Source organism: Opisthocomus hoazin, chromosome 3, assembly GCF_030867145.1.
Source record: "Opisthocomus hoazin isolate bOpiHoa1 chromosome 3, bOpiHoa1.hap1, whole genome shotgun sequence".
NCBI lineage: Eukaryota > Metazoa > Chordata > Aves > Opisthocomiformes > Opisthocomidae > Opisthocomus > Opisthocomus hoazin.
This window is the reverse complement of record NC_134416.1, coordinates 44359434-44386285: the sequence shown is the minus strand read 5'-3', so window position 1 is coordinate 44386285 and position 26852 is coordinate 44359434. Positions and strand designations below refer to the sequence as shown.

Genomic DNA, 26852 nt, shown 5'->3' with positions numbered 1-26852 from the left:
GGAGATTTTTCATCCCTTCTTTATCCTGTCGTTCTGACGGAGGACCAGACTGTAATCTGTATCAGGTATTTCTGCTAGAAAAGCTTCAACAGATGTGATAATACAAGATGCTGCCTTCTTAACTCCAGCTATCATAGCACCCACAGAGCTTGCAATCTACACTTCCCATGCAGGTGGCTGCCCATCTTTCATAAATGTCATACTATTTCTTGTATTCTTGCCTACTTGAGCATCTGTCACTGAACCTGAGGGAGTCTTCTACAACATATTTTTGTTCTGTAGTCTCAAGGTCTCATCTATTATGTTGCAGCTCATCCATTTTATTTGGTTTTCTGCAGTTAGTGCTTCTGCTTGAGTAATGAGTTGCCTGGCTGGCTAATTAGGCTGATCACGTAGCAGTTGCTTTTCCGATGAAAAATTACTTTCTTGAGGACATATCATGATAGTTAGTATCCCAAGGATTCACCTTCTTTCTGAGAGCCAAATTTTTGTGCATATTTAAGAAATCATTTGGAAGACGTGTTAAAGTGGAAGAAAGGAAGACAACTCTTCCTCAACTCAGTAGTGGAATATTTGTCATGTTTGATGTAAATGCCACTAATGGATTCTGTTTTCTGCACACTTTGCACTGCCCTTTTTTTGCCATAGCTTAACTAAATTTTAAGTGTTAAAGGCCTTGAATCTCTTTTTTGTTGCTTCTCTGTTGCCACAACTCCAAAGGTATTGGTATCTGGATGTTTCTCAGCCCTGCCCTGGTCTGAATGAAGCCCGTTAGTCTGTAGATAGAGGTAAAAGGCAAGATTTGAACTGGAAGCATGAGCCTATTCCCTTACTCGGTAAGCTAAAATACTGTGGACACTGGGGATCCTTCTAGTGAAATACCATGCTGGACATAAGAAGTGAACGGTAACAACAAAAGGCCTTGGTTAGCACGAGAGGGGATGGTGGCTAGTCTCACTGCAATACGTCATTATGGACTTTCCCCATTGCTTTTTTGTCTTTTCCATGCTAGAACATGCCTCTCTCTTTGCTCACCATTTTTGACTAAGTGGGCGCTTATCACCTTTAACCTAAGTTCAGAGCACTTGGACAGTATTGCCAGCTCTCATAGTTTCATCCCAGTAATGGAATTTTAGCTGTCGTTGCAGCTGATCTGTCAACCCGTGACATGCCAAAAACTGCAGATACCGCTGGAAAAACTTCCCTTTTCTGTTGGTGGTTCTTTTTTTTTTTTTTTTCCTTGTTTCTCTGTTTCCTAAAGCAAAACAGTCAGACTGGATTGCTGCAGAAGTCAGCAGGAGTTTGTTCTCATTCTGTGAGCCGATGGAGTTTTCTAGATGAGGAAGTTAAAATGAAAACAAACAAAAAAAAAGCTGGAGCAGCAAAAAGTGACTCTGCTCATGAACCTCTTTCTGTGAGCACTGCATCAGTCCCTTGAAGCTTTCCCTTCCCTGCTGCAGTACCAAGAATGGGATAAAGGAGGAGGGATGAACTGAAGAATAATTAGGGTTGAAAGCTACCTCTCATTCCTCTGTACCCTACATTTCTTTCACCCTACTCTCCAGACTTAGTAAGGGACAAACAGATCAAGTTGCATTTAAACCCATGGCAGTACATGAAATCTGTGGAGTTGCAGGTAAGAAACATGGACTACAAGGTAATGAATTCCCTGACTGAGGAAAAACGGATGTGATGCACACGTCAAATGAACAGATGGAGGTCTGTAGACCTGTTGAGACCATTGCCACCAGTGACAACTCCTAGAACAAGGACTTGATACGCCTTATTTCACAAATGATGGGAATAAGTGTTGAGAAAGGGAAAGACCCCAAAGACTAAAACAATTTTTGCTGCCAGACTCATGACATTCTAAGTTTTTGGAATATGATTCAGTTTTCATTTTTATATTAGTGAGATTGTCATTTAGGGTAGAATATTCTTACCCAGAAGAGTTTTTCAGGTGTCTTCAAGTTTCTTTAAAGTTGTTCGTTTGAGTGATATGATTGATGTAATTTCTTTCTGAGTTTGGGAGGGAAAAGTAATGATGGAGGTGGATTTGACTTGCACCAAGGAGCCTAGCGAGACAGGCTCTTTTTTCAAGGCCAGGTTGGACGGGGCTCTGAGCAACCTGGTCTAGTTGAAGATGTCCCTGCTCACTGCAGGGGGGTTGGGCTAGATGAGCTCTAAAGGTCCCTTCCAAACCAAAGCATACTATTATTCCTTCTGTGAGTAGAGACTGTTCTTTATCGCTTTATATAAAATTAGAAAATTAATAAAATTCTCATGTTTATAAGAAACATCTGCAGCTTTGAACATAAATATGTACAAGCTTATCAGAATAAACAACAAAGAAAACAAAAAAATAGTATTATAAAATGACAGTCAGTGACTTTGGTTTGTGACTAAGAATTTTCTTAGGTTTTCTCTATTACAGTAAACAAAAAAGGTGCAGCTCTGCGCCTGAACTTTTACTGTAAAGGGTTTGTGCAACATGCATCTCACCAGCTGACCTGAACAGTATGGCTACTATAGTCATGAGACTCTGCATACCAAAATTTAGTGTCAGCAGACAGGAACATCTCTGTAGTTTGATGGATCCGTATTTGTGCATACAGCAGTAGATAGAAAATAATTCTTGGAATCTGCCTTCATATATCTCTTCTGTGTTTTCAAGTGAATAGAAATACACAAAGCCACTTCCTACCCTTACAGTAAAAGTTATAGAGGACAATTTCAAGAGCAGTACACATTGGTTTCTCTTCTTATGGTGGAATTTTTAGGTGAAGTCCCTGCTGATGTTGATGAGACTGGAGGCAAACCAATGCTAAATGTCTTGGGCAATTTATGCTGTGTAAGAAAGAACTCCAAAGAAGTGGCTGGTAAATGTTTGCAGAAGAAAATGCTATATGAGTCTATATAGATTTCAATATATGAATGCATGGTAGGAGAAAGTTAACAGTTCTATAGTTAAAATGAAAAAAAGAAGTTTTAGTCACTAGGGAAGCCATGAAAATAATTAATTTCAGAAAGAGTTGGATGATTGATAGCCATTTAGCAGATCTGACTTAAGTAAAATATATCAGAATCTTCAGCAAACCAAAACATCATGAGTCTAGCCAGTATAGATCAAATGAAACAAAGTGCTGTGCTTTCATCTTTAAACCCTTTAACTTGAAGTAATTTTGAAATGAAAGAGCTTTTTAAATGGGAAGAAAACCAGAAATGTGTCATTTTGAATACAGTGAAAGAAAAGAATTAATTTGCTTATTTATAATCCAAGCGATTCAGGAAATACAAACCATATATAACTGTTTTGATTGACTACAATTTGCATTTTTTTTCTACAAAACTTGTTGGCCAAAGTGTTTTGCCAGTTATGTGCAGTCTTGACTCCCTTGGCTTACGCTTAAATTACATGATAAGATGCCTAACCAAGAACACTTTTTCTCCAGGATCTGCTTTTAGAGGGTAATTGAGGGCAAAAGTCTCTGGGGCAGGTTTATTATTTTACATGATTGATAGCTATTGTTCCTGTAGAAATCAAAATTTGTTTTAAAAGGTGACCACCAAAACTGAATTCAAAGCCTGCCTTTTTTTGACAGTCCTTGAAACTCTGACAATGGGATTCAGTTCAAAGATTGGGACACTTAAACGTAGATACCTGCCTGTACTCATTTATGTGTGAGCAAGATGCCCAGCTCCCATTCCAGTCGGTGGAGGCTTAGGGCTTGATCAGGCTGCCATCCCACAGTCCGATCCCAGAAGGCTTTTGGTCTCTTAAGACACTGTGAAGTCGACAGATCTGACACTTGATTTATGGGATCCACATGCTTGTACGTATGAAGTGAGTCTAGAGCTTACTTGGGGTCCCACAGGGCATTTCAAACAGCTCTGGATATCTGTGTGTGGACAAATGAGTCAAATCCCTTGGTAGTGCCATCATTTCAGTTCAGACATTGATTTGGTTTAGCCTGAAGTAGACACGCATACTTTGGCAGCTGCTGGTGTTCAGCTGTCTGCTTGTGCTGATCACATCTCCACTGGCTATGTTAGGAGTTTTGAAATTTTGTTCATATATGGACACCTACAGACAGGTTTCTTAATCTGTGAGCTGACACTCACTCTGGCTGTCACTCTCAAAATAGGACTTTAAACTTTTGAAATTCTATTTTCCTATAGTCACAGAATCACAGAATGTTAGGGGCTGGAAGGGACCTCTGTGGGTCATCTAGTCCAACCCCCCTGCCGAAGCAGGGTCACCTACAGCAGCCTGCAGAGGACCTTGTCCAGGCGGGTCTTGAATATCTCCAGAGAAGGAGAGTCCACAACCTCCCTGGGCAGCCTGTTCCACTGCTCCGTCACCCTCAGAGGGAAGAAGTTCTTCCTCATGTTCAGATGGAACTTCCTCTGCTTCAGTTTGTGCCCGTTGCCCCTTGTCCTGTTGCTGGGCACCACTGAAAAGAGTCTGGCCCCATCCTCCTGACACCCAATCTTCAGATATTTATAGGCATTTATAAGGTCCCCTCTCAGCCTTCTCTTCTTCAGGCTGAACAAGCCCAGCTCCCTCAGCCTCTCCTCATAGGAGAGATGCTCCAGTCCCCTCATCATCCTCGTAGCCCTCCGCTGGACTCTCTCCAGTAGCTCCTCATCTTTCTTGAACTGGGGAGCCCAGAACTGGACAGAGTACTCCAGATGGGGCCTCACTAGGGCAGAGGGGGAGGAGAACCTCTAGTCTTTGGTGGCACAATTTAATATATTATTTTTCAGACTATAACGTAAATTTTTTTGATCTATATATATGGTGCTCAATTTTTTTCCTTTCTTTCTTGTATGCTTAGCATATATTAATTGAAAAAATCTATATTACACTGAAACTAGGAATTCGTAGTAAAGTCTGTTAGGTTATGAAAAACACCTGCCTCAAAATACATTATAATTATCCCCCAGATAAGCATAACAAGCAGTGAAAATTCTGTTTTTATATAGTTACTTCTTGTTGCCCAGCATGCTTTTAACAAGACATAAATTGTAATAATGGTTCTTTGGTGCTGGTGATAGTTGCATGTGTGTTTTATTTGGCAGGCTCCGGACACATTATTTTCTGTATGTTTTTACTGGTAGTCCTCCGCACAAAAGTTCAAGGCTGACTGATGGTGCAGTTTGGTGTACTGATCTTTAGCAATAGCTGTAGTAGTGGAATGCCTTATTAAATGTTGTTCAAGGCCAGTTTCCAAGGCTGAACATTATCACCTAATAACTTTGATCAGAGTGGTAGCAAATATTTGCATGAGTACATGCATGTGGATTCAGTCTGCTGTATTTTATTTACAGCAGTAACTTTTTGGAATAAGGTCTGTCCGAGGTCTACTCTGGAAATTGAGGTTCATGGCTTCCACTAAACTGGCACTCTTACTGGGCTCTCCTCCTCTTCTTCTGACTCCACCCTATCATATCTCCTGAGAGTCGCCCTGCCCATCACTCTTTCCCTTTAACCTTTTGTTCTCCTTTGCTCTGTTGTTTCCTAATGCAATCTTACTTCAGTGGTGATTGTGCCAGGTTCTTTTCTTGCTTCTAAGCTTGCTGAACTCACCATTTAAAATCATATTGTGGAGTACTGCTTTTAAGTGCTGTTCTGGCTTCCCATCAATTGAATTTACACCTGCTTCACTCAAGTGACATTGCTTCCCAATGTCTTTAGCCAGGTCAAGTCTCAAAAACAGTACCTCACCCTCACCCTTGGTCACCCATCAGCATCTCTGTCACAGTCAGAGGTAATCCTCTTCTTAAAATGTTGTCTTGGCTCCTGCATAACTGCTGTTAAGATCTAGCCTTTGCCAGCCATTCTCCTGACAAAACATTAATCCAAGTGCTCCCTTCTTGCAGCGTATCAATGTTTTAGTGCTCTCCTGTCTCACTACATCCATTCGTACTTTTACTGCAAAGGTTATTTATCTATATTGTGATCCCTCCTCCCTTGACTTCTTCTCCTGCATCCTTTGTAGCACCAAAGATAAACTGCTCTTTTTTCTCTTTCAAGGAGCTTCGTAGCTTAATCCTCACCTATCTGTCATCTGGTATTAACTGTCTAGTCCTCACGTTTTAGATCTGACCAGATCAAGGTGCTTTTGTGTTGTTGATAAACTTGACACTAACCAACCTGTTGGTCTCTTCAGCCCACTAGCTGGCATGCTGGCAGCGCTGCCCAATTTCCTTGCCCTCCTCTAGATGGATGGTTTTCACCTTGTCTTTTCCTTAGATTGTGACATCCTTGGGAGAAGCATGCCGGTTTTGTTCTGTGCTTGTGTAATTCTTATAATGAAGTCCTGATATGTGTGGAAGTAATAATATAGAACAATAGTAAAACACGCCCTTAGCAGGGAGGCCAAGGAATAAGCACATAACTTGTGCTATCATTTAGCTTTAGAAACCACTCGGGCGAGGTGGGACTGGCTGTTCAGCCCTCACCTCTGCTCTGCCTGTGCCAGGAGCCTCAGCAGTTAACTTGGGTCTTCAGAAATGCGACCAGGTGTCTGCCGTCTGGCATTGCAATGCCTCTGCTAGGAACCTCATGTCAGCCATCTGTAGATAGCTCTGCAGTGCAGCGTATCTCTATATCTGTATCTGGTTATGGTTTCTGCAGATTCTTCAGAATTCCTAACGCTTTATCATATCATCAGATTTCAGGAAAAGTCCCTTGACTATAGTCTCTTTACAGATGTAGCAGAATCTCTTCTAACTCCGGACATGCAACTTTGGTGGACAGCAGTTGTTTTGGTCTGTTTACACAGGTGTGCTCAGTCTAAATAATAACTTTGAGAAACTAGTATACCAAGAGTATGAGGCACAGTTAAGAGAACCCACATAATTGACTGTTGCTTACATCTTTAGTGGTTTCCCCTGTCTTTTTTAATGTTAATCCTCATAAGTATATTATTCCTTGGTTCCAAGTTCTTACAACTGGGAAATAAAATAGCCAAGAAATGAGTCAGTTCAATGTGGAGGATGTATTTTTATAGAGCGCCCCCTTGATTTTTTGCCTTTCCTGAGGCTTCACTTACTTGAGCAGAGCTGTCGAGCTGGAACGTTGCGTAAAGCAGAGAGGAAGCCTTTCCCTCAGCGTGAGGAGCAGTTATCATTAAAGAAGGGAGCAGAGCTGAGGTCCCGGTAGGTCAGCAAGGCCCACATCTCCTCTTGCCTGCTGATGCAACCCTTTGGGCAACGTTCCTCATCCTGTGCTTCAAACCAGTTGTGCCAGGCGAGTGATAACTCTTCTGCAGGCACCAAGTGTTCCTGTCTGTCCACAGTTCCCTCACAAGCTCTGATCTGCCTTTTGAGATGCTCCATGCGATATGGGCCAGATATCCCTATGGAATGTGGGCTGAGAAGAGACAGGGGAGCTGGCACTGGTCTCTCCATAAACTGAGCGAATGGTGAGACTGGCCACGGCACGGCTGGCACAGGCACGTCAGAGGAGCACCTCAAGCAGGGTGTGTGCCAGGAGCGAACACGAGGACGGAGGCCTCCCAAAGCCCTCCAGAACTTCACAGAAAACCAGTTGCTTGAAAAGTGTTGAGCACTTACAGGTTTAGCACCTCTGAGAGCAAGTCCGTTAATTAGGAGCCTTAGACGGATCCCGAGGAAGCTCCACTCATGCTTGCTCTTGTCCATCAGCACCTGTGGGACATTATTCAGAAGAGAAACCTAGGGTGAAGTGGACTTCTAGCCTGACCTTTTGCAGCCTACAGCCTTTAATAACATTCTTGTGGATGTTGATATGTCTCAAGTCCGCAGTTACTGGAGACTGAGAGACTTCTAATCTTCTCCCCCCCCTGCCCCAACCAACTATTACACAAATGTTACTGAGAAATAATTGCATGGCTTCTCACACTGAAGAGCTCTCAAAACAAGAGTGATTGAGTCAGCCAAGGTGTTTTAATCTTTCCGCATCTCTATGGGATACTGCTATCGGATGAGATGAATTTCAGAAATTACTGTTATCCTTAAAAAGATAAGTAGGGTCTGCAGGATCTTATTTATCGGTGAATTATGCAAAATGAAATTTTCATTTTAAGAATCTGTGGCTCTTTAGTGAGGTACTCTGAAGTGACCTCTCTCTCCTTTCATGACACGTGGACCACTGAAGATCATTTGATTTGAAGTGTGTCCCACAGAGTTGTCTGTCTTGGCAGAAAACAAAGTCAACAACAGTTAGCAAGCTGGGTATTTACACTGACAGCAGTCCATTTAATATTATGCAAGCTTTTTATTGTTTAATTCTAAGGTTATTTTAAGGCAATGTCTGCTTTTCCCACCAAACCTCCTGTATACAGCTAGCTAATGAGGGACAGACTGTAGGCATAATTATGATCAAGCCCCCTCTGTGTGCTATTTAACTGTGTTGACCTTATGTGGTGTAAATGAGAGCAGATCTTGGACCTGTCTTCAGGCTGCTGACATGCAGCTGTATGTATATGAACTGTGTGGTTCATAAATGGCAAATACCTGTTTCTGCTGCTACCGTTTGCACCAAGACCATGAATATCTTCTGAAGCAGCCTAACTAAGCTATAGTTATCACTAAAATTTATTTCATGCTTTCAGAAAAAAATATACCATGACTTTTCCTTGTTTTTTCTTCCTCTTTTTCTTCTTCAGAAACTTGCCTGAATGGTCTTATACTATAAACACTGCTTTATCCTGCTATTTCTACAGTGAAACATGAAAACATTTTAAGAAATTTAGAATTATAGAATAGTTTGACTTGAAAGGCACCTTAAAAGGCATTCTAGCCCAATCCACCTGCAGCGAGCAGGGACATCTTCAATTAGACCAGGTGGCTCAGAGCTTCATCCAGCCTGACCTTGAATGTTTCCAGGGATGGGGCATCTACCATCTCTCCAGGCAACCTGGTCCAGTGTTTCACCACCCTCATCGTAAAACATTTCTTCCTTATATCCAGTCTAAACCTACCCTCTTTTAGTTTAAAACCGTTACTCCTTGTTCTATTGCAACAGGCCCTGCTAAAAGGTTTATCCCCATCTGTCTTATAGGTCCCCTTTAAGTACTGAAAGACTGCAATGAGGTGTCCCCACAGCCTTCTCCAGGCTGAACAGCCTCAACTCTCTCACCCTTCCTCACAGCAGAGGTGCTCCAGCCCTCTGATCATTTTTGTGGCCCTCCTCTGGACCCACTCCAACAGCTCCATGTCTTTCCTGTGCTGAGGGCTCCAGAGCTGGATGCAGGACTCCAGGTGGGCTCTCACCAGAGCAGAGTAGAGGGGCAGAATTCCCTCCCTCGACCTGCTGATCACGCTTCTCTTGATACAGCCCAGGGTACCGCTGGCCTTCTGGGCTGCAAGCGCACATAGCTGGCTCATGTTCAAATTTTCACCCACCAGTATCCCCAAGTCCTTCTTGGCAGGGCTGCTTTCAATCCCTTCATTCCCCAGCCTGTATAGATACCAGGGGTTGCCCCAACCCATGTGCAGGACCTTGCACTTGGCCTTGTTGAACCTTACGAGGTTCACACAGGCTCACCTCTCCAGCTTGTCCAGGTCCCTCTGGATGGCATCCCGTCCCTCATGTGTGTTGACCACACCACTCAGCTTGGTGTCATCTGCAAACTTGCTGAGGGTGCACTCGATGTCGCTGTCAATGTTGTTGATGAAGATATTAAACACTACTGGTCCCACAACAGACCTCTAAGGGACACCACTTGTCACTGGTATCCATTTGGACATCAAGCTGTTGACCACTACCTTCTGGCTGTGACCATCCACCCAATTCCTCATCCACCGAACAGTCCACTCATCAAATCCATCTCTCATCAATTTAGAGAGAAGGATGTTGTGAGGGACCATGTCAAAGGCCTTACAGGAGTCCAGGTAGACAACATCCATACCTCTTGCCTAGTCCCCTGATGTAGTCACTCCATAATAGAAGGCCACTAGGTTGGTCAGACAGAACTTGCCCTTGGTGAAGTTTTAGGTAAGTCTTGAAAAATCTTTGTACAAAACCGCAGTCACCATAAGTGCTGTTGGCAAGTTGAAGAGTGGCTGCCTGAACTTAGTGGCAGCTCTGTTACTAGGGGCCTACAGTTCTTCTTCTGTTTGAGCCCAGGAGTGCTGTAGTTTTGAATGAGGAGAGCAGCACTTTGCACGCAGCTTTGACACTCAGCCCATGAGGATCCATAGTCCAGGAGGTCCTCTCCCTCTGCCATTGGGGAACTCCTAAAAGCAAGCCTCGCAGATCAAGTCCCCACACAGTGCACGTGGCAGCTTCTTCCTTTTAAAATTTTGCTAGGATAGTTTTAGCTTCATCCTGTCAAGCAGTTCCAGGCTGAACCTTAACCTTGAGAAAATCACCAGTGTGCTGCAGCTCACAAGGGCCAGGTCCCAACTGCTGAGAGCCCCCTCCACACTGCATCCTCCTGCGCCCAAGCCTTCCACTTGTGCCTCCAAGTGTGGCTGCTGCTGGTGCTTCATGCTCATGTTGCTGGGAAGGAGCTGGTTCAGCTGGAGGCAGGTGACTCTGCCCAGGGTAGCTTTCCACGACATCCAGCAAAAGCTTATGTGGGCAAGTTTCCCTGTGGATGAATCCCAGCTAGTGAACAACAGCTATGGCCAGCATGGTTTCAGAAATGTAAAACTGTCTTGTTTTCTGAGAAGGTGTCTTGTTTCCATTAGTAAGGTCATCATGTCACCTCCAAGAATTCCATGATGAGGTGAAGATTTCTTTTAGCCTGAAAATGTTAAAACATTTTCACTGCCAAGATTCCATCTGCTCAACCAAAATGCCTCCTTCTGCTGGGTTATGAGCCACTTGCTCACTCAGCTGCCTGTGTCTTGCTCCTAAACCCAAGATCACTGCGCAGAGGAAGCTGGCTAGCCTCATGCAGAACTCATCTGGGTCCAAAAAAATCTTGTGCACTTAAACTCCTTGGTGTGCCTAAGCTATAAAGTGGTTGTGCCTCCCTCAGGAGGTACCCCTCGCTCTTACTCACTCTTTACAGGATAACCAAGAGTGGGGTGTGGGAGAGACTGGACTCAGTTCCCTCCTCTACCTCAGGAACATCAATCCCATGTCAAAATTGAACGTTTTCTCAGCTAAGCGAGAACTTTAGCTATAAGGGTATGATCAGGGAGTCATGCAAATTGTCCCGTGGATTCTGTTCAGTTTTTCAGAGAAGAAAGGCTAAAGGTTCCCTGAGTAAAGGAGTGAATGTCTGAGCTAATGTCGGGGTTCTCACCTGGAAGGTGGGGTCTTTGCCCCCCTTCTGCTGGATCTCTTTATATATTTTACCTTGTAAGTATGTAATGTGAAATACTCACACAACCCGTGTTGTAAGCTGCCTCCTTCCCACCAGTCTGGATCTGCCCAGTATTTTTCTAATTGCTCTTGCGGTCTTTAGTGTTGCTTTTTTTGGTCTCTTGTCTTAATAAAAGTATAAGGAAATATAATATAAGGAGAGACAGCAAAGAGAATTGCCCTGTCATAACCTTGTGGTTTCCATGACCCTGGCGAGGCAGATGACTATCGATTGCTGAAGTATTTGATTACATTAGCTGAGGCATAGCAGCCACAGACTTTGTACTCTTTTCTCCCCTCACTTGCATGTGTGTGACCGTGGTAACAGGGGTTTAACTGAGGTTAGAAAATTAGCAGCCATGGCAGCAAACCAAAATACTTGTATATAACCCAACATGTAAAAAAAAGAAATCCCTATCCGAAACTGCTCAAACTGTTCATCTCTGTGTCTTTTGTCACAGAGTGCAAGAGTGCTCGGGAGGTTACAGCGGATCTGTTCAGCCGCGTCACACTCGCTCAGCATGGGAAAGTGGCATTTCTTCGCAGCGTCCTCTGAAGGCATGCTGCTGCACTCCTCAAGCTGCAGGAGTTCAGAACCAGGCACAAACAGCTGGTCGCCTCTTGTCGTTTTATACGCTGAGCGTCAATGTACAGACCACGGGTCCAGCTGCCCATGGAGCATTGCTAGCCCAACGACAGTGGAGTGATGGGGGGCTGAGTGGCGAGGGCCACGCTCCCGCAGGAGTTTCGGCAGGAGCAGCCGAGCCACCCCTGCGCGACCCTGGGCATGGCCTGGCAACCGTGCTGGCTTCTGCCAGCTGACAACGCCTCTGCGCCTCAGGCTTCGGGCTTGGGTGGGATGGGTGCGCACCCCGGCGCCTGCCTCTGCCGTGGTTTGTTAACTGGGTTATGGTCCTGCTGCCTCGGTTAGCAAGTCTTTGGGCTAGCTCTCCACGAGAGCAATGTGCGGTGTACTAAGCTGGACATTTAAAAGTACGCAGATCTGTGTTGTTATTATTACAAGGTAGTTGTGTTGCATGAACGTCTGGGAGGTGTGGCCCTTGCTTAGTCATGTCTGCCCTAGCAGGAGTATATCTCTTTTCCATTGGACATGGATTTATTAAGATTTCTCTAAAAAAGAAACTTTGTATTTTGCATGTTGGAGTCAATACTTTTTAAAGCAAAGTTGTTCATCATGTGCATCAATATGTATTAAGATTTTTTAAAAAAAATATAGTTATTTTAAAAGCAAATAGACTTTTAAGAGCATCATTTTAGATTATTTCCATCAGAAATTTGTAGGGATTTATGCAAGTTGCAGTGAAGCACTTTTTGTTCTAGAATATCAACAAAGCCAAGCGTAAAGTCCAGCCTGGCAGAACTTCACAACTTTTATTTGCTTGCTCTTCGTTTTCTTGGTGCAAAATTGACTGAAGTCTATAGACAAAACCTAATGTATTTATAGCATTTTGTGGTCCATTCTGAACGTTAAAGACTCATCTAATCCTCATTGAAATATACAATACAAAAAAGTAAACCCCAGAGAGGAACTGAAGCTTTTCTGTGTATGCCTGCTGTGATGACAAATGTGGCATGTTTCCCCGTAGCTGAATGTCTAGCTAAAAGGCTGAAGGCCTATGAAGGGATTGAAGGAGCAGAGAGACCACACCAACACCTTTCCCAGTACTCTCAATAGATCTGCCCATGTGGCAAGTATCCAGAAGGAATGAAAAAGGAAGATAAAAAGGGGAAGATTTAGTAACTGAGGGAAGAGTGGGTTTCAGAGTCCCAGGAAAGAAAACAGGCATCTGACCTAGCACACACACTGTCAGTACAGTGGGGAAGACTGGGCAATGAGATCAGGCTGGTCAAGCAGAGAGAACGTCATTCCAGTGGACCGGGATTGTCACACAGCGGGGGAAGGAGAAAGAAGTGCCAAGTAGTCAATGCAAACATGAAGGCACTGGCTTTTGTATCTCCTGTGCTGTCTCTGAGAGCCTCAAGACACTTGGGAATAAAGCCAGTAGCCTCCCCACAATCTTCAGAAGTTGATTTTCATCTGCGGGGTGAATCCTGCGGCGTTTTTACCTTCCCCTCCATTCTCCACTGTTGGTGTTCCTTGAGTAGCTGAAAGTCACATCAGCTCTAGGAGCTACTGAATACTTCAGTTTCTCATAGACCAAGGGAGCTGAAAGAAAACATTAAACCACAGTCAGAGCAGTCTGGAGCAGTCAGTTTGAAGGAGATAATATAAAAGAAGGCTTAATTTTCCAGGGAACCTAGAATTAGTTTAGCAGTCATCTTATCTTTTGTTACCTGCTGTTGTAATTCTGTGTTGAATTCCTTTTCATCAAGGAAGGGTATCTTGCTTAAAACATTGCATAGCCTTGCTACCCTCAAAAACTGTTGTTTTAAGTAGGATTTGTTTAAGATGGGAGTAGATACTCTAATGGTAATGATATGTGCCAGGGTGCATGTAATTATGAGAATGTCAGGCTTTCATATTTCTCTGAGTCAGTACTAACTTACACTGAATGTGCTATACTTTATATAAATCATACGAAAATACATTTGATGGAAGTATGAAAACAAATTGTACCTCAAGACTGGACACTTCCCTTACCAAGAGAGCCAAGGTAATCATTCAAAACCACTTGAGTTATACATAATAGTTTAATATTATACGTATTGCAAATGGCAATGAATTGGAAAACCATTCTATTCTCTTTTGAAAATGAAAAAAGATTAAATAAAATTACAAAGGCAACACACAGGTATTAAATAATCACACCCTCCAGAATCTTTTTATTTACCTTTGAATATTTAGCACAGTGGATAGCGAGAAGAGAAACAGATAGATAATTTAAAGCAGTTCTAGGACAGTCCAAAATTCCACGTTTAGGAAGAGCTCTATCAGCTAGACTGGATGTCTTGCCAGAATGTACAATTTGAAACTGTCTAATAGTGCTGTATTTCGTCTCTGTGATGAGGCTTACTTTTGAGTCAAGGACAAAAGGTCAGACCATAAGTCCTTAGAAACATACAAAACCAGGATAACAACAATATTTTAAGTCTATTTGTTGTTTTCATTGGCAGATGATAAGAAAACTATCTCTTTCAGTCCGAAGATGTTTCATTAAAAAATGGACTTTTGTGACATCCATCTGTCCGTCTGTCCATCCATCCATGCATCCATCCATCCATCCGTCCATCCATCATTTGCAGCAGAAAAGGACAGGGATGTTACAGGAAACCAAATGATATTATCCCTGGAACAATTGTTCTTCCAGACATGCCACTACTAAAATGTAGTATGTGTGGGCATACTACCCATGATATCTTTAATGGAATTAGACTAGGGAGACCTAAGGAGTATGACAAATGGAGACTTATGGAAATATGGAGTTCAGATAATGGTGCAAAATCTAACTGGAACCACTGGTGTATATATTGTGGCTAGCTATTTCTCTCCATATTGGCATTTGAGCTAGCTAGTTTAAAGCTGGCTTAGGTGGCTTTGGTTGAGTTCATAAATCTTTGATAATGTTAAGACATTAAAACAACAAACAGTCTAGAGATGCATTTGGTTCAGCCACTGTAATTTATTTTAATACAGTTACAACTTTCTGAAAAGAAGTATATTACAATGAATATAATACAAGTTTTGCAGTTTCACTAGAACGTGAACATTTTTGTAGGTTTTCTTCAAGTTTTTTTCTAGTTTTTCATAAAACCATAAAGGTACTTCCCCAGGAAACTCTCCCTCCCCACTGCGAATCTGCCTTTATACAACAAAAATTTTATTTCACCTGTGGGGAGAACCACCCCCCCCCAACATTTCAATTACAAAAAACAATAAGTTTTAACTGTAGTTGAATTTTGACAATTATTTCCAATTAGCTGATGAAATTCTAACTAACTCTGGGAAAGTATTTGCTGACAGAAAAAAAAGAACTACTGCACACACATGATTCGAAATGTTAACTTGCACTTCAGAATGGATGGTAAAAGGGGAGACATTTGTATCAACACAGTGCATAAAACCCACTGCATGCTGGTAGCACAATGGTATACATTATACATTTTCCATTAGACTATATGAAGATCAGCATCTTTATATAGTTTTTCCCTCAAGACTTGCAATATTTCATTTGCATACATACATAAAATATATATAAAGTATAGGTTATATAGTGTATTTGTATAGTACTTAGTTTATAATATAAAATATATATTCATAGGCATTTCAGTCTATACCTGAAATCAATGTCATTGGTGGGTTGCAAAATACCCAGTCCTGCACGGGATTGATCTAAAGGAGGACATTGCACATGATTGTCCGCAAGCTCTATCTCAAAATATGAAAAAATCAAAGCCAAAAATTGTTTAATTTCATGGACAGCGAATAACCTTCCAGGGCATTTTGCTATGCCTGTCCCGAAGGGCATATAGTAATGCTTCAACTTGCGACCGTTGCGGTAGAAGTCAGTCTTTTCTTCTCCATTCTCATTGAGAAAGCGATCGTATTTGAATGTCTGTCATTAAAACCACAAAAGAGTTACTTGATATTTGAATACCTCCAAAAGCTAGATAATGGCATTAAGACACACAGTGCAGGCTGGGAAAGAAGAGCCTTTAGCAGTCAGCGTTGTGCGGTAGCGCCAGGCCCCATAGTGCTGCTTTGGAGAGGGTAGCCCCTGAGATGTTCTGGTGTGGGGGACACGATCCCAGGTTCTTTGCTGATAACTCTCCTTTTCTCTTCTGAGCTCTTAAAATAGGGGTTATAACCTGCATCTTTGTTCATGCAGCAGAACTGGAAGATTTCTCATTCTGCACCTTTGGGAAAATATTGTCCTTATCCTTGTCCTTCCTCAACACCCACCACGCCCCCCCCCCCCCCACTTCCCCAATAATGGTGATCTTTCTTCACTGAGGAAAGTACGTAGAAGGCTGTCTTGGGTAGAAGGCTGTCTTGGGCTGGCAGCACTCTTATTGGTTACACTAAAACATGGTTTGCAGATAGGGCTTGTGCTGACTTCATTGTTTTTCTTGCTTATCATTACATCTCCAGGTGTAAGAAAGACTGTCTGCAGCACCACAGAAAACCAGCCGTGGGGGAACCCCTGATAAATGCTCTGCTTAAAGGCACGTTAGCTTCTGCTACTGCTCAGAGTCTAATGCACTTTGACAAATACTTACCAAGGGATCAGCATAGATTTCTGGATCAAAATGCAACAGCTGAGGATAAAGAGCTACGATATCGTCCCTGCGAATGTTGTAACAGTCGTTCTCTAAGTGCAAAGTGAAATCCTCCTTGGCAACTCGGAACGTCATGGATGCACTCGATAGCCTCATTGCCTCCTTGATGACACTGTCTATCGGGAGAGGAAAAGGAACAATTACCATGGAAATAGAATGTGCATGTCCTTGGGGGAGGTCACACATTTTGAACTATTTCAGACCCATTATCAAACCCTGCATTTATTAGAAGAAATATTTTAACGTTAACTTTCTAAATGCCTAAAAAAGTATCTTTCTTGTTTCTTTTTACCATCCTCTTCCCTTCTGCAGATAACACCGAGAACATAATGTGCTTTCCCCTAGAAAAATACTTATAGTTGATGCAACAGAATATTTGAAAGTGAGACACATTTTCACTCTGAGATAAGGAACAAACCAGTCAAAAGTGGCACCATAACAAGAAAAAGAAACAGTGCAGTGATCAGGGTTTTCTGAAACTTTAAGATGTTGCGCATAGAAACCAGTACTTGGAAAAAGTAACTTGAGGGGTTTGTTTTGTTTCAATATAAGCTGATTATTCTTTTAAAAAAAAAACAACAGTAGTTAAAGGGTGACATTTTCAAAACTCTCTGTAACTTGGACACTTCTGAAAAATGTGCCTATAATTTGAAAAATATTAAGAAGAAATAAAAGTAATGGTATTAGAAGATATTGCTTCACATTATAAGAATTGGCATATAAAATTTGGCAACACCCTTTTATTTGATCTAAAGTCATTACTAAACAAAATATTGTTCAGAATTATCCATGGGTCTCCAATACTATGTTACGTAGCTGTGTAGCAGTATTGAGACATGCCATTACCGCCAAAAAAGTGCCGTTCATGTGAATTTTGATACTCTCAGTACCACCTGGGACATTGGGAAGACTGATTGCATTGGCTATTGCTAAGGAATATATAGGGTTTCGTTCTAGTGTTTCTTGGCTAATTCCATAGTAATGCCGTAGCAAGCATTTATGTGGTAACAAACAGAAGACTGTGAAAAGTGTGGCATGATTTCTGGTACTCCTGCTTAAAATAATCATACCTAGTACTGGCATACTATCCAGCTGTTTTCGGTTCAAGGAAATATGTTTGCCATCTAAGCTGATCTTCTCTCCGGCACTTTCCAAAATACTTTGCACTTCTTTGGTAGCAGCTCTCATTGCTTCTGGACTCCTAAGATCAAAAGAGCAAAAGTATAACATCATTTTAGACTTAAGAATGCTTTAAAAAGGGAGTTTGTTGTTAACTTTCTTCCTAAGATTTAGTTTGCTAGCTGACAAGTCCAACCTTCTAAAATAGAAATGTTGCTGCAAAATGCTGCAGTTTTACACTTTTTCATGTCTTGGCAAAGGTTCAATAGCTTCAAAAAAAGGAAAAGAACCCCAAGTATTTGATTTTGTCTCCAATGACAAGTGGGACAGAACTGATGTGCATAACTCAGATATTAGACAGTAATGTCACTAAAAAGCAATGCCAGGAATAAGAAATTAAAAAATCAGTTGTAGATTAGGAAATAGACCCACTGTGGTCAGAAAGTTTAGGAACAGGATTATAGATCAGTTTTATAACATCACTTATCCTGGATGATGTCCTATTATGTGGCAATATTCTGTCTAGCTGAAAAGAATCTTCCTAATACCAGAAGTCCACATAGCATCCTTCACTGTCTAGACTTTCTGACAAGACACGGAATATACGAGCTATGGTGAAATACATATAGATAATAATACAGGATGCAATAGTTTCTTAATGAAGGCACAATCAATCAGGGTGTTAAAAGACTCCAAGGCCAGAAGACCTAAAGTCAATGCATTCTTGGAGTGAAAAGCACTAAAGAGCCTCAGATACTAGCATTGGCAGGTAGATCTGAATGTGCTAGCCACTGACTAAATAAAAACATCAGCAATTTAGATGATACATAAGAGTTTGTCATGCTGAGGTAGATTACACTCCACAGAGGCCCACTCTAAAATGGACATTTATTATAATTATCTGAACTGTGCACTCCTCTCATACTAACAAGCTTAGCAGCTGCAGTCTACGCTGAAACCTCAGTAGGATCTATCAGCGTGAACTATTTTCTATTGAGCATCTGTGAAGACAATAATGAAGTTAAAGCTCATTTTGCCTGTTCTGGTGAGATCGTCTAAAAATGTCCGATTATATTGGGCGCCTTCAAGTACAATTAATGTTCTGACTGCAACCAGCACTTTTAATGTCATATCATATAGATTTACTCCTAAGCTTTCTTGACAAAGACTACCATTGCCCTGGAGTGGTTTTTTTGGAAAAACATCCAGCGAATTGCTTTGTGGTACCACTACTTGGTCTCAGATGAGTGAAGGGGATTTCTGTGGAAGTCCAAAACAACATGCCACTTCTGTTGTAATCAGGAAGCTTTTTGACACTGATGAGGTATTAAGCAGTGGAATTTACCTGTATTAATTAACTGATTTCTGAAAGATAACAAACATTTTTCTTGTTTGGGAACAAGGAGTGTTGGGACTTACTTAAGAAGATAGAGCAAGGTCCAAAATGTGGCAGGAATGGTGTTGGCTTGCGAGGCCCAGAGCACCGCCACGTGGGTCTTCGCTTTTTCCATGTCATCAAAGGTTGACAGAGTGTCATTCAGGAACATGCGGAGGGTGACAAGCTCAGAGAGATTGTCCCTCTTCTGGAGGTTCTTGTGGAGGAGTGCCTCTCCCAGCTTCTCACGTGCGCTGTGGGCACTCTTGAAGAGGTGGATAGGCAGCCCTGCCACAAGGGCTGGAAAGATCCTATCAAATTCCTTGAAGTTTTCAAGGGCATTTAGGATATGAGCTCTCTCAGTTTCCTGCTTTGATGATAGATTTTTGTCACTATTTGAATTAAATTCTTTACCAAAAAGTGTTAAAAAGCCAGACTCAAACATCACCTGGCAACAGAATGTATAAAGTCCTTCTGTCACCCAGGTATTAGATTGAAGTTTAGATGTTCTTGACTGCAGCATGACGTACTGTAGGTTTTCCATCATTGCTTCAGTGAGGGCATTTAGGGCATTACCCTGCAGGGTTCTAATGAAAGTCTGATGAAAATTTTCAGTGGTGTTTCCCTCTGCTGGGTCAATGCTGCCATGCCCAAAAGCCTGTCACAAAATAAATTGTATGCATGATAAATAAGGCCTGTCATAACCTTGATGATAAAGTCTAACAGAAATTAAAGCCAAAGTGTAACTTCATAGCTTACTAGAGGGAAGCGTAATAAGGGCTATTAATACTAGAACCGATACTTTCTCAGTGAACCATAGCAGTTAAGTGGGCAAATGAAAATAGATTCCCGTAGCTGCTTACAAATAAACGGACATGGTCACCTAGACCTTCATTCAACTTCCATTGACATCAACAGGAGCCTGTTTGCTCACTTCAGTAAGAGTTTGACTGAGCTCCTACTGTGTTGCATCATTTTTTAAGGCATTAGGACCAAATTTTCCATAGTAGTGAGAACCTCCTGAAGAAGGTTTCAGCTTCAGCAAGCTATGTTATCATTTTGCAGATGGTGTTAATTGTATTTCTGCTTTAGCAATCTGGGATACTACATGGCTAATTAATGTCATTCTTGGACCATCCAAATCAGTGCAAATTTCCTTTCCATTAATGAAAGGGAAAAAAAGACCCCCATATTTTAAACCAATAGAAGTGCAGAAATATTAAACCAATTCTATTCAAAGGCATAGTTATGTTATAGGGATTAACTGGGTGCATCCGTCCTCCCAGTAGATACTTTGCATGTTAGATATTAAAACCATTTTTAAAGTGGTACCTTTGCAGAAGTGGCAAAGTGGAACTTCTTCCAGTCCAAATGTTTTCCCTGGCGTATCAATGCATGGTATGAAAAAGGGTCAGTGAGGAAATGAATGTATTTCCCTGCTACTTGGCAAGTGAAAATGTGGCCGTGCTTCTTCTTCTTTTCTCTGAGGAATTCAAGGGGGTTGGCACCGAACTGCAAGGCACAGCCCAGGTATGGAAGGAACCCGTTTTCAAGTGGTGGCTCACCTTGTCGCCTACAAAACACAAACAAAAGCTGAATTCATAGGTATGCGTAAAGATTCCTCTCCAGGACTACCAGGTAAGTAAAATACTGATGGTGGGCTTTTTGCAATGTGAAAAAATGCAAAAAAAAAAGCCCAAACAGATAGTATACTGACAAACAATTTTTCCCCTTGGAGGACTAAGCCTGTTGTGAGGTCTATTATATGTAAGAAAGCATAACTTTAACAGCCTGTATTATAATAAACATAATGAAACACAGTTTGATTATGTCATCTTTCTTTTCCCTAGATCAGGAGTCTATTTTTCACCTATTCAAATGCAAAATTGTTGCCATTATCTAATATGCACTGTTATGTAATTGTCCCATAAATGAATACTCCATCCCATTAATATTGTCTGATACATTTTTGGGCAACGGTATCCACAATTCAATTTGAATACCAAGGGGAATAGCCTTTTAGTGTAGAAAGGTTGTTATTATTGGCATATCCCATCTGGACCAGCTCCTGCTGAAAATAGTGGGAATTTTGCCACGATCTTCAGTAAGCATAAGAGTTAGTCTTTCAGGCAAAGTGTCATTAAGCACATGCTTTAAGTTAAGCATATGCTTTAAGTGTATGCTTAAAGTGAAGCATATGTTTCAATGATATTTTTTATTCTGAGACAAAAAAATACTTTCCTCCATAAGGACACCATGGTAGCTAAAATAACTTTCAGAGAATACTCTAGCTTTCCTAGTAAATTCCTAACGGTTATTATCGAAGTTAATTATTTTCACCTTTTTTATTAAACTTTTTAAAGTAAAACAAGAAAATAACTGCTGAAAAATGCAAAATTACAATAGGTAAGCAAATTACGTGCTCCTTATGTAAATGTGCCAATAGAATAAATGCTTTTAAGGAATATGTATGTGACATAGTAAGGTACGTAAATATTATGTATATTAAACTGTGTTACTAGATATGATAGACTGATAATCTGAAAATATCTGTAAGTAGATATTAAACAATAATTAGTTTTAAGTAGGTATTAGCTGTGATTGTAATGCAGGTAAAATGACAGCCCAGTACTTCAGGAAATTAGAACATGCATATCTGTATTTTAATTACCTCATTTATGCATAGATTTGTATCTACAGCTATGTCTAGGCATTACCTCACTATTATTAAAAAAGCCTGTACACAGAAATTCTATTGTAATATAAATCTCTCAAAAGACCAAACTACAGTGTTGCCCATGCTATGCTACATCTGTCCATCTGATAGCCTTCAGATTACACTTTTTTCAGTTATGTACACAGTGTATTTGACAGGAATAGAGGCTAGGTACACTGAGATGCATTTACAAGTAGATTCCTTACCTCCTTCTCCTCCCTAGAAGAAACCAAAACGCACAACAGAGTATTGTCACTACTCCCCAGATCCACGATGCTACGAACATTTCTGGTAATGCCAAAAAACTTCAAGGTGAAAACTGGTAACTAGCAGTATGGCAGGAGAGGTGACCGAGAACGATACAGGAGACAGGTCACGATTTATATACAGTAGGTACACCACTGTATCAAATGGCGTTGGTTCAACCTAGCAAGCTATTGATTAACCATTTCTGGAGAGAGCCTGTTCTGTCTCTGTTCTGACATCTTTCTGAAGAGAGCTTCGCCGGATTGATGCAGAGAGTTGCAGACATGGCCTTGAGCTCATGTCACATACCAGCAGCGGTTCCAAAGTAATCAAAAACAGCTGTAATAGTTGATAATTTGAAGGTCTGTCAGGAGTTTTTTGATCTATCCTGGAGATTTACCAATTGCAGTTTATAGTTCAAGTTTAGCAATATATGAAACGGCTACTGACAGGTGTCCAGAGGATTCAGACTGGGCTAAATGGTGGCTGTGGTCCGTGCTGGCCTTCAGGTGCCAGCCTGCTCACCCCTCCTTTCTGCTTCTTGTGGAACTGCCCTGGCTCTGCCATGCCGCTGCAAGAGGGAATGGCGCGGGGCCGGCTCTGGATACAGGGATGGCTGCAGAGATGGACTTATTCCCTCTAACAACGTCTCTCTGGGAGAAAGGGAAAAATAGGCTTTCTGTATTGCAGCATGAGAGAGAAGAACATGAGGAAGAACTTCTTCCCTCTGAGGGTGACGGAGCACTGGAACAGGCTGCTCAGGGAGCTTGTGGAGTCTCCTTCTCTGGAGATATTCAAGACCCGCCTGGACAAGGTCCTGTGCAGCCTGCTGTAGGAGACCCTGCTTTGGCAGGAGGGTTGGACTAGATGACCCACAGAGGTCCCTTCCAACCCCGAACATTCTATGATTCTGTGAAGATCACCTTTGCTGTCAAATCAAAGCCAGAGCCAAGTGCACAAAAGAGTATTACTGGTGTATAAGTGGAATAAAAGTGCAATAGATGTAAGTGGAATATGTGTAACATGGGATCAAACCAATCCATGATTCCTCCCTGTAGCCCTCTGGGTTGTATTTTAAATAACTGGAACCTTCTCAGGGGAGATGCAATCACAGAATCACGGAATCACAGATGTTGTCTACCTAGACTATGACTAAGGATAAAATGAAAAGATATTGTAATCAATGGTGGCCAAATTGCAAACTAGATGATGGGGAATGGTGGCCTGAAAATGGGTTGTTGCAGCTTAAACTATATTGCAGTTGATGTTATTTTGTCATTGACTTGGGAAATGGGATGAAGATGCTTTGTGAGTTTATATAGAAATCCAAGTATTCAGAAAGAGTGTAAATCAGGAGGAGATACGCTGATGCCATGTATTGAAGAGAAGGAAAAAAAAGGCAGGGGATTACATGTTGCGGAGAGTATGAGCAAGCAGACATACAGATGCTGGCTCCCTATTCCTCTCCTCTGCGTAACACTGGAACAGGAGCAGACAAACAGCAAAAGCACCTTGGGGTGGATCAGGAAGAAGGGCAAGTAGCACGTGAAAACTTTAGTCCTACCTGAAGTAGGACTCAGAGGCACACCCAGCCAGTGATACAGGCACCCCTGAGACAAGCGGTAGGGGAGAGGGTGTGCCAGTTTTTGTGCATGTCCCATTTACCACTTTGGATTTATTGAATTTGAAACACCCTGTGGGATCATATAGAGAAAATCCAGATGGGCTGTATCAGCTATTGGAGACCATAATGCTTGCACACAACCCTAATTGGAGAGATACACAAGCTTTGTTGAATACTTTCCTCACTGAGGAGAAGGCTGGCATTAGACAAAGTAAGGGAGGAATGAGGAAGGTGAGACCCATGAGGTGACCTAAACCAATATTTGCCTTTGAGAGAGGATCCTGAATGGGGCCCAAATCAGGGAGGGGATAAGGCCAAACTGAAACAATATCAACAGTTGTTATTGTACGGAATATGACAAGCAGCACCTATATCTAAAAATCTATCCAAACTCTATGAATTTAGACAGAAACCTGAAGAAAGTCCTTCGGCCTTTTATGAAAGACCGTGTGAGGTGGCGAACAAATGGACAGACTTAGATACGGATGAGGAAGGTAACCAGAAAATGTTTAACATGTTGTTTACAGGACAATCTTCACAAGATATCAAGAGAAAACTACAGAAAGTAGATGGAGCAAGGGGGAATGTTTATTTCTCAGTTAATCAAAATCGCCTGTGAAGTGTACAGTAATAGAGAAATAAAGAAGGAAAAGAAGAAACAAGCCAAAATGAAGTTGCAGTCTCTTTTAGCCGCAGTAATTGTAGATAAGAGAAATGAAGAGAGAAGAAGGAGAAGAGGAGGATGCAGAGAAAGACACAGAGGTCCTGGGACAGGGTTGGAATATGGAACATGAAGAGGCCCTCTGGGTCTGCATCAATGCGCTATTTGCAGACAGGAAGGGCACTGGAAAAACGAATGCTCTGACAGTAAAGACAAGGACCAGTCAGGGGATGATAATGTTATGATGCTGGAAGATTCATAAAATGAACGATGGCGACTAAGGGAGAGCATCAAAGTACCCCCAGCAGATCCCCTGGTTCCAGTAAAGCTGGGGAATGGAACAAAAGGTTTCTTGATGGAAAGTGGAACCACTCATTCAGTAATAACTAGTTGTAAAGGGCCCCTAAGCAAAATTACAATACCAATTGTTGGGGCAATGGGAAAGAAAATTTGTGGCCTTTCCTACAGCCTAGGGAGTCTACAACTGGAGGTACTAAACTGACTCATGAGTTTCTATATATGCCAGAATTCCCCCTTCCTTTGTTGGGCAAGATTTATTATGTAAATTAAATGCTCAAATAACTTTTTCTGAGAACTCTGTGCAGCTTCATATCCCACATGAAACAGCCTGGAAGGCTCATATCTGCTTGCTGATGGATAAGACTTTTGAACAGCCTGAAAATAACATCCTGGACACAGTACTGAATGCAGTAATTCCTTTTGTGTGAGCCTCAAAGAAACCAGTGGACGAACAAAGCCAAACAATCGTTGCCTTTGAATGGGAGAACCCCACAACAGAAAGAAAGGTGCAGCTGTGCTGGACTGTGCTCCCCCAAGGATTTAAAAACAGCCATACTCTTTTTGATACCTCAGCCAGCGAGCTCCTTGGCCCCTGTTCACTGGTACCTGGCTTTCAGCTGGGAGACTCGGTTTACATCTGTACTTGGAAAGATGAACTGTTGAAAGAAAAGTGTGAAGGACCTGATGTCGTACTATTGACCACTTACACAGCAGGGAAGGTGGAGGGAATCAGCTCTTGGGTCCACTACACGCCAGTCAAGCCAGCCCCTCTGCCAGAAGCTAAGGATAAGCAGAGAGCTGCCTCAACAGGACCGTTAAAGACTGTATTGTCGCACTATCAGGTTGCAAAACAAAGGGTTATGTATTCTTTGTCCTTTTTCAAGTTGCGGGATCAACTGTGTTTCTCCAAAAATGGGACTGCTCAGAAAATATGTGGGAAAACTTGGCTAGGAATGTTTTAAATACCTCTTCTTTCTGTTTGACTGGAGGAATCTCTGTGTAAGATGTCTTCACTTCATGTCTAACTGGTGTGCCAACTCCTCCTCATCTTTCGCAAAATTATACATTGTTCAAGCATTTTAACATAAACGTTACTTAGGCTAACTACCCTATTTAGGAAATAATACTAAAGTGAAGGACAAAGAAATGCTTAGAGTTAAGGTGAAAGGGATGTCCCCTGCAGAGAGTTGTGTGCAATTTGTAAACTGCACGCCATCCATAATATGTGAAAATCTACCTTGCTTTGAACTCCCTCTAAGGTGTAATGTAACAGAATCTGTGAGATATGCGTGGACACATACTAGACACCCCTAAACATGGTTTCTCCTGTGTGGGAAAAGGGCTTACACCTATATTCTTACTAGTGTTACAAATGGACCTTGTTCTCTGGGAAGATTAGCAGCTTTACTCCCAGGAAAAAAAAAAAAAAAAAAAGGATTTCCACATAGAGGAAGGAAAAAGAAAAAGAAGACAAGCACATGCTCTGCCACCACACTGTGATTCACAGATGTCTCTCTAGAGCGCAAGTGAAATGACAGCTACAGCCATTTTAACTCCAGGGGTAGGAGTGGCCATGAATTATCATGCAATAAAAAGAATTGTGTGTGCACTGGTGAAAGACATAAATTATACCTCCCAGGCTTTGGCAGTTTAAAGTGAGGAGATGACAAATATTAGAGAAGCCACATTAAAAAATCCTGTTATGATCGATTACTTGCTTCTAAGACATAACTATGGGTGTGAGGATTTTAAGGGAACGTGTTGTTTCAATTTATGTGACAATTCTCATTTGGTGGAGAAGACAGTAAGAGGATTGAAAGATTCGGCCTCAAAATTCTCTGAGAGACAAGGGACAGATTTTTTGTGGCTAACATCTTTGTTGCCCAACTTAAATTGGTTAAAACAACTTTTTCTAATAAATTTCCTAATAATGTTGATCCTGGTGCTGAGCTGTTGCACGATTCAATGTCTACCTATATGTACAGATTTGTGCAGACACTTGGGAATGATGACAAAATTAGAAAACAATCCTTTTATAAAGAAAATAGAGAAAAAGGAATCAGAAGAAAGATACTTATGGTATACATGAAACATATCCATAAGTCTCAAAGGGGGGAATTGATGTTGAAGGAAAAGGGTTAAAAGCTATTTGAGATTCCATATTAAGCAGCTGTGTAGGCTTGTGTAGCTGATGGAGGAGTGCCTGACCTTGGCTGAGTCAAAACTTTGAAGAAGAACAGCACGGAA

General features: G+C 41.7%; 2 protein-coding genes across 3 annotated transcripts in view; one reads left to right on the top strand and one right to left on the bottom strand.

Annotated features, from left to right (window-relative positions):
- Positions 1-16505, top strand: part of UBXN2B (UBX domain protein 2B) — a 41805-nt gene extending 25300 nt beyond the window's left edge. Inside the window, exon 11 of one of the 2 annotated variants that reach the window (XR_012763434.1) lies at positions 16377-16505. The gene's annotated coding sequence lies outside the window, so the exon portion shown is untranslated. Of the gene's footprint in view, positions 1-11766; positions 12415-16376 lie in introns of those variants that run through there. The other variant, XR_012763435.1, reaches the window with a different exon arrangement.
- On the bottom strand, positions 14888-22147 carry CYP7A1 (cytochrome P450 family 7 subfamily A member 1). The gene is made up of 6 exons (XM_009937707.2): positions 21981-22147; positions 20391-20631; positions 19103-19716; positions 17635-17765; positions 16505-16680; positions 14888-15840 (listed from the first exon to the last, which is right to left on the bottom strand). Exons 1-6 carry the CDS (start codon positions 22058-22060, stop codon positions 15541-15543), a joined length of 1542 nt encoding a protein of 513 aa, XP_009936009.2. The 5' UTR covers positions 22061-22147; the 3' UTR covers positions 14888-15540.
- Positions 22148-26852: the final 4705 nt, after the last annotated feature.

Bases quoted from the DNA above. Each gene is read 5' to 3' on its own strand.
- CYP7A1 (XM_009937707.2), bottom strand. From the start codon at position 22,060: ATGTTCGTAGCATCGTGGATCTGGGGAGTAGTGACAATACTCTGTTGT. The intron at 19,717-20,390 runs GTACCACTTTAA...ATTTTGTGACAG, and splicing joins ACTTTGCCACTTCTGCAAAG to GCTTTTGGGCATGGCAGCAT. The intron at 17,766-19,102 runs GTAAGTCCCAAC...TTTTGATCTTAG, and splicing joins ACCTTGCTCTATCTTCTTAA to GAGTCCAGAAGCAATGAGAG.